A 10,249-nucleotide genomic window follows, 5' to 3' on the forward strand; every position below is an offset into this window, starting at 1 on the left:
GAGACAGGGTCTCGCTATGCAGTTCAGGCTGACCTTGAGCTCACTTTGTAGCCCAGGCTGGCCTCAAACTCTCAACGATCCTCCTGTCTCACCCTCCTGAGTGCTGGGATTACAGGCATGCACCACCACACCCGGCTTCAAAATTTTAAAAAGAGCTGGAGACATAGCTCAGTGTGAAGGCCCTGGGTTCAATTCCCAGAACAAGGGAAAAAAAAAAGTCATCCCATTGTAAACTGAAATGTAATTCACATACTGTGAAGACCACCCTTTTAAAAAAGACAATGCAGGGGCCGGGGATATAGCTCAGCGGCATAGCACCCAAGTTCGATTCCTGATACCCACCCCCAAAAAACCCTAAAAAATACAATTCAGTATATTCAAAGTCATGTAAACCATCACTACCAACTTTATTTTTACCGGGGTTAACAGTCACTTTCTTTCCCCTACCCAGTCCCTCGCAACCACTGATTTTCTGTCTACAGATTTGCCTATTTTGGACATTTCATTTAAACGACATGGTGGTCTGTCTGGCTTCTTCCACTTAGCGTAATGTTCTCAAAAACCATCCATGTTGCTCCTCTTTGCAGTTAATAGCCCATTATTTGGATATGCCACATTTTATCTATTTAACCACTGATGGGCATTTGGGGTTGTTTTTACTGAGAAAATTATGTCGCTGTGAACATCTGTGTATGCTTTTGTGTGTGGGTTTTTCAGTCCCACTGAGTATAAGCCAAGGAGTGGAAACTGTTGGGTCACAAGAGCTGTTGAATTTTTTGAGGAACCATCAAACTGTTCTCTACAGGAGCTGCATCGTTTTACATTCCTATCGGCTCTGTACCGGAACTCTAGTTTCTTTTCTCACCAACACTTGTCACTTCCCTCTTTTTCCTACTAGTCCTCATTTAGCTACCCTATGGTGTACAGGATGTGGTATCCCACTGCGGTTCCCACACACATTTCCCTGATGGTAATCCCTTGCTTATAGGTCATTTGTGTATTTTCCTGGGGAAACTTTATTCTGATCCTTTATCCATTTTTGAATTTATTTGTCTCTTTATTACTGAGTTTTAACAGTGCTTTGTATTTTCTATATATGAATCCCTTATCAACTGTATAACTTACAAACATTTTCTTCCATTCTGTGGGCTTTTTTTTTTCCATCTTCTTGATGGTCCTCTTTTTTTTCCCCTAGGTCTTTGAGTTTTATTGGGGAGTCCATTGTAGTGTGGGAAGTCTGTTCAATAGATCTAGACTTGTGAAATGAAATTCTTTATCTGGTCCCTCTCGAAAGGTGCAGAGCTGAGGAAGAAGCCCACTGTTCTCCTCCCTTCCTCTAAATTAGCGTCATCCAGCTCTGGAATATGGGGCCTGCATGAGGCCAATTCTCTGTGTTGGCAAGGCACCCCTTAGTAGTCTGCACCTAGTCCTGCAGGACAAAGTAACTGCCCGCCCAGTGGGGTTTGGTCTTGCTAGCATGCTGTAGAGGCACAGCCACAGGTCCATGTCTGTCTGACCAGCAGGCCCAAGTGGCAATAGAACCCAGCCTTATCTCTCCACAAGACTTGCTAGGATGCCAGGGAGATTGTCCAGCCCTAGCAGATAGCCATCCTTGCGGTTGATGGTATTCTTTGAAGCACAAAAGTTTTTAATTTTGTGGAAGTTTAACTTACTTCTTTTGCTGTTTATGCTTTGCTTCACTTTTAAATGAGACCAGAGTTAACTGGAGGCACAAGATTATCAGTAGTCCCCATACCAACTTTAGAAAACAAGTCAATCCCTAACACCTAGCCCCAGTGGTCCTATCAAGCACAAAATCTTAGAACCCAAAAACTGAACACTGCCAAAGAAAAACTTGCATTATAAGACATCAGAGTTCAAAATGAATTTTCTAAGTAATCATTTCAGGTGTTTAAATGAATCTATTCAAAATCAAGGTTGATCATCTTGTTGGAAACAACTACCTGAGAATCAAATGGTCACATAAATGACAATGCAAACAGATAAAAATCACAGGAATGCAAGCAGCAAAGTACAATTATTCTACTGGCTACTGAAGCATAATAAATAACAATTAACCAAAACATCTTTATTTTTTAGTCTTCAAAAAACAAACTCCTTTTCTCTTTCTTCAAGATAATCATGATTAACTTAGTAAAAGGCGAAGAATTTATACAATCTGAAGAGAAACCAGAAAAATGTGTATACAATACATCTTCAAAGTATTTTCCCTTCATGGGAAACAGCTTTATAGAATCTAAACATTAAAAGGTTAAAAAAATTCTATTTTCTTGCCATTATAAGACAAAACAGAATCTACAAGAAAATCCACTCATACTTCTGGTCCTTCTCCTCCAGGAACTAGCTGCATTGGAGAAAAAAAGAGTTTATTATTAACACCACATCATTTAAAAAATCTGGAAGTGCTTTTCATCAGCCAAAGCCACTTCTGCCTCTTTGCTTCTCACATTCCTATTTTCTCCAAGTCATCCATATCTGTTTACAATTCCTCAATCATCAACTAGTAAAGTGTCTTAACAATGGTCTCTGACAAAATTAAAGAGGAAAATGCACAAGAAAAGTAATCCTTAGGCTCAATGCCTTTTCAATAGCTCAGCTTTAAGGCCTGGACCATCAGAGAATTCCTTTCCCATGTTAAATACTTCTTGGTCATGAGCATTTAAATGAAGCAAGCAGCAGCAGGACAGGTTAGTTTTGTAATCCTAGTCCCACAAAAATGGGCTAGCATTTAAATAAAACAGCTTTCATGTGTCTTACCATGGTTATATTATTTCCATTTAGTAAGATCTGATCTAATTTAGTAATCCTTCTTCCTTCTGGTGTGATCTCACTAAATAAAGAGATAAGACAAAGTCAAGACAAACAGGTAATCAAACCCAACATTTTGGAAATATTTTTCCTCCCTGAAAAGATTATTCTTGGGGCTAATGGTGTAGTTCAGCGGTAAAACATGCTCAGCATGCACAAGGCTGTTTTCAAATCCCCAGCATCAAAATTCTTGCATATGAATTTGAAGTGAGGCAATTATATTTATTACTTTTCAGAAACAAAAGTAGTATATATTCTTCATCAAAGGCAACAGGGTAAATGGGTTGGCCTAAGACCGACAGTTGGATGCCTCAGTCTTTTTCTTTAAACTCACTGGTTTTTTGGTTTTTTTTGAGACAGGGTCTTGCTTTGTAGTGCAGGCTGGCCTCAAACTCACTGCAATCCTCCTGCCTCAACCTCCTAAATGCTGGGATTACAGGCATGTGCCATCACACCCAGCCTAAACTCAATCTATTACTACTGATTGTTATCCATTAAAACAGCCTATAGGGCTGGGGATTTAGCTCAGCAGCACAACACCTGCCTGGCAAGCGCAAGGTCGTGAGTTCGATTCCCGGTACCGGAAAACAAACAAACAAACAAAAAAGAACAGCATATAATCCACTTAAATTTTCAAAATAGAAAACACTGGTTGTAACCTTTATAATTATTATATTTATTAATTATTTGAACTATATTAATTACATTTTATGTTACAGAGCCCTAAAATTGCTGGCTGTTTTTAGTAACTTCTATTTTACAGTTTTCTTTACACTAATTTTCTAGCAATTTACCAATGATTACATTAAGGTAATAACATGGTCCAATTTTACAAACTTCAGTAAATATGTCTTCAGGAAATCCAGCAGGAAATGTTTTCCCATCAATCATTTCAACAACTCAACTGTACTGAAATTAAAAGTTTTTAACTAAAGAGATTCCCTCCATATAATTTTTAATGCTACTTACAACTCAGTGACATCTTCCAGCACCATATCTGAATTTGGTATTAAGAAAATAAATATATTAGGCTGAATTTACTCTGGGTTCTGCTTTTGTTCAGTTTTAATTATGCCGAAAACAATGGGTAAAGTACAAAGGGCTAGCTGGGAGTGGTGGTGAACACTGGTAATCTCAGCACTCGGGAGGCTGGGGACGGACTGCCATGAGTTCGAGGCCGGCATGAGTTACAATGAATTAAGGCCAGCATGGACTACATAGGGAGAGGTTGTTTCAGAAAAACCAAAACAAACAAACAACAAAAAAGTTGTTGATAGGAACTTAACCTTTCAATACACATACCTCTTAAAACTATCACAAAGAACTGGAGGTACAGCACAGTGGTAGTTTGCTTAGCATGCATGAGGCCTAAGGTTTGATTACCAGCACAATAAACACTATCACAAGTTCCCTGAAAATAAAATGACTTTTACTATAATAGAAACATAATGATGATGTATAGTTTGCATGTTATCTTATGTTACTAAGTACATAAAAAACTATGCTATCACTTTTTAAAAGGATACTGACAAAGTCATCAAATCCTAGAAGAGTGCCAACAATTTCCTTATCACTCTTCATCACAATGTGAATTCTTGATCCTATACATTTGTCCACCAGCTCTGTGGAGAGAAAAGGATTGTTTTTCTCTATTCGTTATTTCAAATAACTGGAGTGTTTACATCATCATTTGCATATGACTAAGAGCTAAGACTAGGTCTTACGGCTCAATCATTAACAGGAAAATTTTCCTTTACCTTTACTTACCCCTTCTTTGTAGCAATTTACCTATACAGTTGTGACTCTATCCTTTACTTCAGTAATAAAGGAAGACACACAATACTCTCTAACTCCAGTAGGGCAGAGATCATGGTTATCTTTGTTCCTAACTGTATCTCCAATACATAGTATGTGGCACATACCAGACATTCCAAGCATCCGCCATATGCAGGAATGAACTTTTCAATTACACCCACATTTTTGAACTAAATCATTCTTCACCAGCTACAAAACATTTGAGAAAGTTATCTTCACCAGAAACTTTTTCCTGTTCGTTCTCGGCTCATTCCAGGAAGTCTCTCTTCTGCAGTGATAGCAGCTTGGACATCTTTAGCCAGCCCAGCGTTATCCAGCTTGATGTTTACTGCTGCGCCATTTAAAAGCAATGGCGAGGGCTTAAGCTCATTGTTGAGCAGTGCCCAGCCATGATATGCGACTTGCTTGTAGGATGGGCGGATGGATGGGTAGATGGAAGAATGGATGAAATACAGGGCCAGCTTCCACCTGCCTCTTGTAAGCTTTTTGTGGGCTGCGGCGCTGCTCTCAATCAGCCAAATGTGCGACAGGTCTGAATAATTTGAGAGCTGTAAATGCCAGCTGAGAAGGGAGCCGCTCCGCTCACGCTGCGCCAGAGCCTGCTGCACCGCGGCCGAGCCCGCCCTCTACCCACGCCGCGCGCCAAGCCCGCAGCCTCCGCCTCCCTGCCCAGGCGCGCAGAGACAAGGGCCGGAGCGAGCCGCGGAGACCGAGCGCTTGGGCCCCACACAGCTTCCCTTCCTCGGCCAGGGCTGCCTCGGACGCCGTTCTCGGCCGAGTTCCCCGAACACAGACGCTTACCTAGCGGCAGCAGCTGAGAAGGGTTAGTGGTCGCGTTGGCCGCCATCACTACGCCGGAAGTGGCCTGAGTCCATCGACGTAGGGACAGCGGCTTTAAACGAACGGGCTTCCGCTTTTGCAGGCAAGACCAATCGGAGGCCGAGCGTACGATCAGATCACTCGAGGCTCTCGTGCGCTGTTTTCTCCCAGCCTGGCGAGCCTCCGTGAGAAGCGTGTTTGCCCTCAGCGAATGTGCACTGTGCTCTCGAAGTTTCAGGAAAACGTTAATGATAGCCCGCCTCGGGAATAACTATGCTTCTGAACCGAAAGACAACGAAATAGGAAAACTTTTAAAGTCATTTTAGCCGGGCGTGGTGGCGCACTCGTGTAATCCCGGCACTGGGGAGGCTGAAGCAGGAGGATTGTTACGAGTTCAAGACCATCCTGGGCTATAAAATGAACTCAAGTCCAGCCTGAACTGCATAGTTCTCAAAAAGACAAAAAATAAAAATAAATAAAAAATAAAATGGTCTTATTTTTCCCTAGAAAGTTGCTTCTCAAGCCACGATCTTTTTTCTGAACGGTAAAATCAATTCATACTTCCTGCTTCCGACTTGCCATTCTGCAAGTTCTGCAAAAACTATTCACTTTCTTAAGGAATCTGCTGCTGCTAGATCCAGAGGACTGAAAATGAACAACCAGCATTTTAAAAAAAGAGAACATCTTTATTACAGACTTTAAATCTTTCAATTTTTTTCTACTCTAATTCATCGGGTTTTTTATCTGATTCTAATTTAAATTTATAGGCTTTTCATTATTTCTACAAATATTGTCCAACAGGCAACCACCAGATGTCGCTCTACACGTGGATGTCATTTGTAAAAATCATGCTTTTGCGCTTCTGCTATAAAAAGGGTAGAAAGTAAACTTCCTCGGTCCATTTTATATTTACATCCTAGAACTTAAAGCTAAACAGTATAAACATGAGAGGTCACATCATCCATCCCAACAATAAAGGATTGGTAGGTACCCATCATATCTTAGTTGAACAAATACCTGTTTGTTGCATGTTGTTTGCCCAGCAGTCTGGCAAATACAAAGCAATATATAGACTAGAAAGGGTCTTCTGCCCTTGGAGGAGTTTAAAGAAAAATGGGGGAAACAAGTACAAACTTCATTTTCAAGGCACTATGAAACAACATATAATAATAAAATAATTGGTAGCTTCAGGGATCCCCGAGGACTATACTTTTAAAATCTCAACCCAGACCTAGTTTCCTGGGGGAAAGACAGGGTTTTCCATAACTATTGAGCTAGAATCCAGACACTTGTACTTCTAAGTAATCTTTACAAGCATGTTATCAGGCAAGCGTCCTGTTTGGGTCTAGATGTCCCTCCAAAGCCTCATGCAGTTTTAGAAGGGCCTTTTTCGGCGGTGGCTGAATCTAGAGTGTGTGATTGTTGGTGTGATGCTGGGATTAATGAGTGATTGCTAGGTCAGTCCACTGACTGGATTGGCACAGCCAATCCAAATCCCAGCATCCTGGATAGAGTATAAAAGGGGCAGAAAGACACTGTTAAGGTTGGGTTGCTGCTTTTGGTATCTTCTGCTGCCATGAACAGTTGCCCCTCTGCCACAGCACCCTGACTTAGAGCCAGCCAATTATGGACTGAAACCTCTACAAACTGTGAGCTGTATAACATCTTCCCTTGCAAACCCTGACTACAATAGCAAGTATCATGATGAAGTTATTTCTATTTAGAGAAGTTAAATAACTTGCCCACTGGTCTCATAGATGACCTGAGAAGCTTTATGAAGGAAATGATAGGCATCTAGTCTTGAGGGGTGAAAAAGAGATAGACAGAATAAGACAGAAAAGAGGCAAGAGCAGCTTTTGAGTAAAGGGAACACTATGCACTTGGTGCACCTCCAAACCTCTATTGTTGACCTGTTATTTAAATTTTATATACTTCCAGTAAGTTAGGCATAAAATCCCTCCCTTCCCAAATGTATTTCCTTAAAACCCGGCCTCAGTGATTTTACTTTATGATGTTCTTCGCACAACCCAAGTCCCAATAAAATCTTGCACATTGTTCAGAACCATGCTCAGATATGACCACGTTCTCTGACTCTTGCAGGCTTATATTCTTTTACTGCTGGGCAGTATTGTTAATAGGTCTCAGAAGGTTTTCAGCGTATTTTCTCTTAATTATTCAACTAGGTTATCTCTCCCTAGAACACAGAGTTCCTTAAGGCCAAGAAAGTTTGGGAAGCTGTTGAATATATCGATTAAATCTATTGTATAAAGAGCCCTTCCCAGTCCTCATCGAGGCCCAGGAAGTTATATTTATAATCCCGTGGAAAAGTTATTGGAATTCCAATTCCAATCTACTATTTCCAGTGCAACCCATGGCGAGAATAAAGGCACTGAGGCATATTTGTAGTTATGGGGAGCCCAGGGGTCCTAATTCCAGCCATGATGATGGCTATCCGGAACAAAAGCCTCAACCCATGTCCAACCTGGGTTTTATTCATTCATGAAGAAAGGAGTGGCGTGAGGATGAGTGACTGTGAGAATGGCGGGAAGTAGATGAGTGTTGTGAGCTGGCCTAGGTAGGAGGCCTGAAATCACCTCTGCAAACGCAGAGAGAAGGATACACAGAAAGCCTCTTTCTGAAGGCTTGATCCCAGCCGACAGCATGGAGCACTGGCTCTTCATCCCAGCTCACAAAAGGAGCAAAGAGTGGGGGTCCAGGAAAACATGCCTGCCGTCTTCAAAGACTATCATCAAGGACAGGGATATAGCTCAGTGGCACAAGTGCCTGTAGTTCGATGCCCCATACAAAAAAAAAAAAAAAACCAAAGACTACCATGAGCGCTTCAACTGGACCAATATGCTTTGCTTAAAGCCAATTGAAGGGATTAGGAAAGGATCCTAGCCAGCTCTGTATACATCAATACATGGAAATAGGGCCAAGTTCAGCCAAAGTGGAGACAATTGCTCCTCCTTCAAAGAGAGTCGCCCAGGTGGTCCTCCACACTGTTGGTTCTGAATTAGATTACTTTCGTTCAATTTTCAACTCCACCACAATTCCTTTTAACTTAGGATTGAGTTGTTTACGCTTTTTTTTTAAGCTTTTTTTTTTTTTTTTGTCTTTTTGAGAAGGGGTTTCACTATGCACTTCAGGCTGGCACTGAGCTCACTTTGTAGCCCAGGCTGGCCTCAAACTTGCAACGATCCTGCTGCCTCAGCCTCCAGAGCACTGGGATTACAGGCGTGCACCACCATGCCTAGCCCTTAATTTTCATAAATGCAAAATAATACCACATTTACTTGTGAAGCCCTATTTCACCCTTTGGCTTTTCTTCTCTATCCATATTCCTGTTTCATGTTCACCATACCATAATGAGAATATGAATCAAATTCAAGGCATCATCATATCTTAAAAATGTTCAAAAGTCAGAAAAATATACTTTGAGAAAGTCAGTGCCAGGTAGGGTAGGTAGTACGCCCACATAACGCAGCACTCAGGAGACTGTGGATGATTTTGAGTTCAAGGCCAGCCTCGACAACTTAGGAAAACCCTGCCTCAATTTTTAAAAAAAATTGAGTTTTTAAGTTTTCCATTCAAGAACAAAATGAACATTAGCAATTTTCAATGCCACTAAAGAAAATTAAAAACTCTTTAGACTCTCAAAAATGCATGATAGATAAATCATTTACACTGTAGCATTAATAAGGATTGCAGGATGGGAGTGTTTTATTTCTTTCCTGAGGCAAAACACAAAAAGAAACACTAGTCCAATTTCACATAGAATTTTAATAAAGTTGAAAATTTGTCATAGCTCTACATCACAAAGATTTTCTCCCTCTAGCTTTTTCTTTAACCAAGCAGATGCGAATAGAATTTATAATTCATCATAAAATATATGTAACTGGAAGAGGCTCTTCAATGTATTGTGTTCAGAAGGCAGTTCTAATTTTTTTCCCCTTGAATTAAATGTCATCACATAAATACAACCAAAAGCTTCTTTTCAAAATAATATTCAGAAAAGTATTCAGCTATCTAAAACTAGTGTTTCCAGTCTTGATAATTTCCTTCAGTTCACTTTTTAAAATGGGAGAAATTTCTATTCTTTTCCAATAGGTATTTGTCCTTGTGAACTAAACTGTATATTGCTAATGAATTAATTCTACATTAATATAACTCATTTAAAATCTAAGGTAAAGTAATTATTATTCTACACTGTTAAATGGACCAGTTTGTATATTTAGAAATGAAGAAAACCCTGCAAATTCCCTCCCTCACAATCTACCAATTTTCCTGTCTTCTTTGTTTATAGCATTATCTTATTTATTTGCTTATTTCAGTGCTGGGGATTGAACCCAGGGCCTGCCTTCACACTCAGCTATATCTTAACCTTATCTTAACCTTATCTATCTTAACCTTATCTATCTATCTATCTATCTATCTATCTATCTAGACTCAAGTTCTCCTTAAATCACTAAGTTGCCCAGGCTGGGCTTGAACTTGTGATCCTCCTGCCTCAGCTTCCCAAAGTACTGGCAGTACAGGCATGCATATGCCACCATGCCGAGCTACAGCATTATTTGAAATGATATATTTTTAAAACATTGAATACATGATTTAATCTTAAATGAAAGCTCTAGAATACAAAATAGATAGTAGTTATGAGTATATGATTTAATCTTAAAGGAAAGCTATGTTATGTGGTGCATGCCTGTAATCCCAGCACTCAGGAGGCTGACGCAGGAGGATCCTTGTTGAGTTCGACACCAGGCTGGGCTACAAAGTGAGCTCA

General features: G+C 40.3%; 1 protein-coding gene across 1 annotated transcript; it reads right to left on the minus strand.

Annotated features, from left to right (window-relative positions):
- Nucleotides 1-383: 383 nt before the first annotated feature.
- Lsm5 (LSM5 homolog, U6 small nuclear RNA and mRNA degradation associated) lies at nucleotides 384-5,554 on the minus strand. The gene is made up of 5 exons (XM_005414987.1): nucleotides 5,446-5,554; nucleotides 4,356-4,451; nucleotides 3,799-3,826; nucleotides 2,779-2,851; nucleotides 384-2,365 (listed from the first exon to the last, which is right to left on the minus strand). The coding sequence occupies exons 1-5, from the start codon at nucleotides 5,489-5,491 to the stop codon at nucleotides 2,333-2,335; spliced, it is 276 nt and encodes a 91-aa protein (XP_005415044.1). The 5' UTR covers nucleotides 5,492-5,554; the 3' UTR covers nucleotides 384-2,332.
- Between the last annotated feature and the right edge of the window lie 4,695 nt (nucleotides 5,555-10,249).

The sequence above is a fragment of the Chinchilla lanigera genome, unplaced genomic scaffold (assembly GCF_000276665.1).
Source record: "Chinchilla lanigera isolate Chin_1 unplaced genomic scaffold, ChiLan1.0 scaffold00216, whole genome shotgun sequence".
NCBI lineage: Eukaryota > Metazoa > Chordata > Mammalia > Rodentia > Chinchillidae > Chinchilla > Chinchilla lanigera.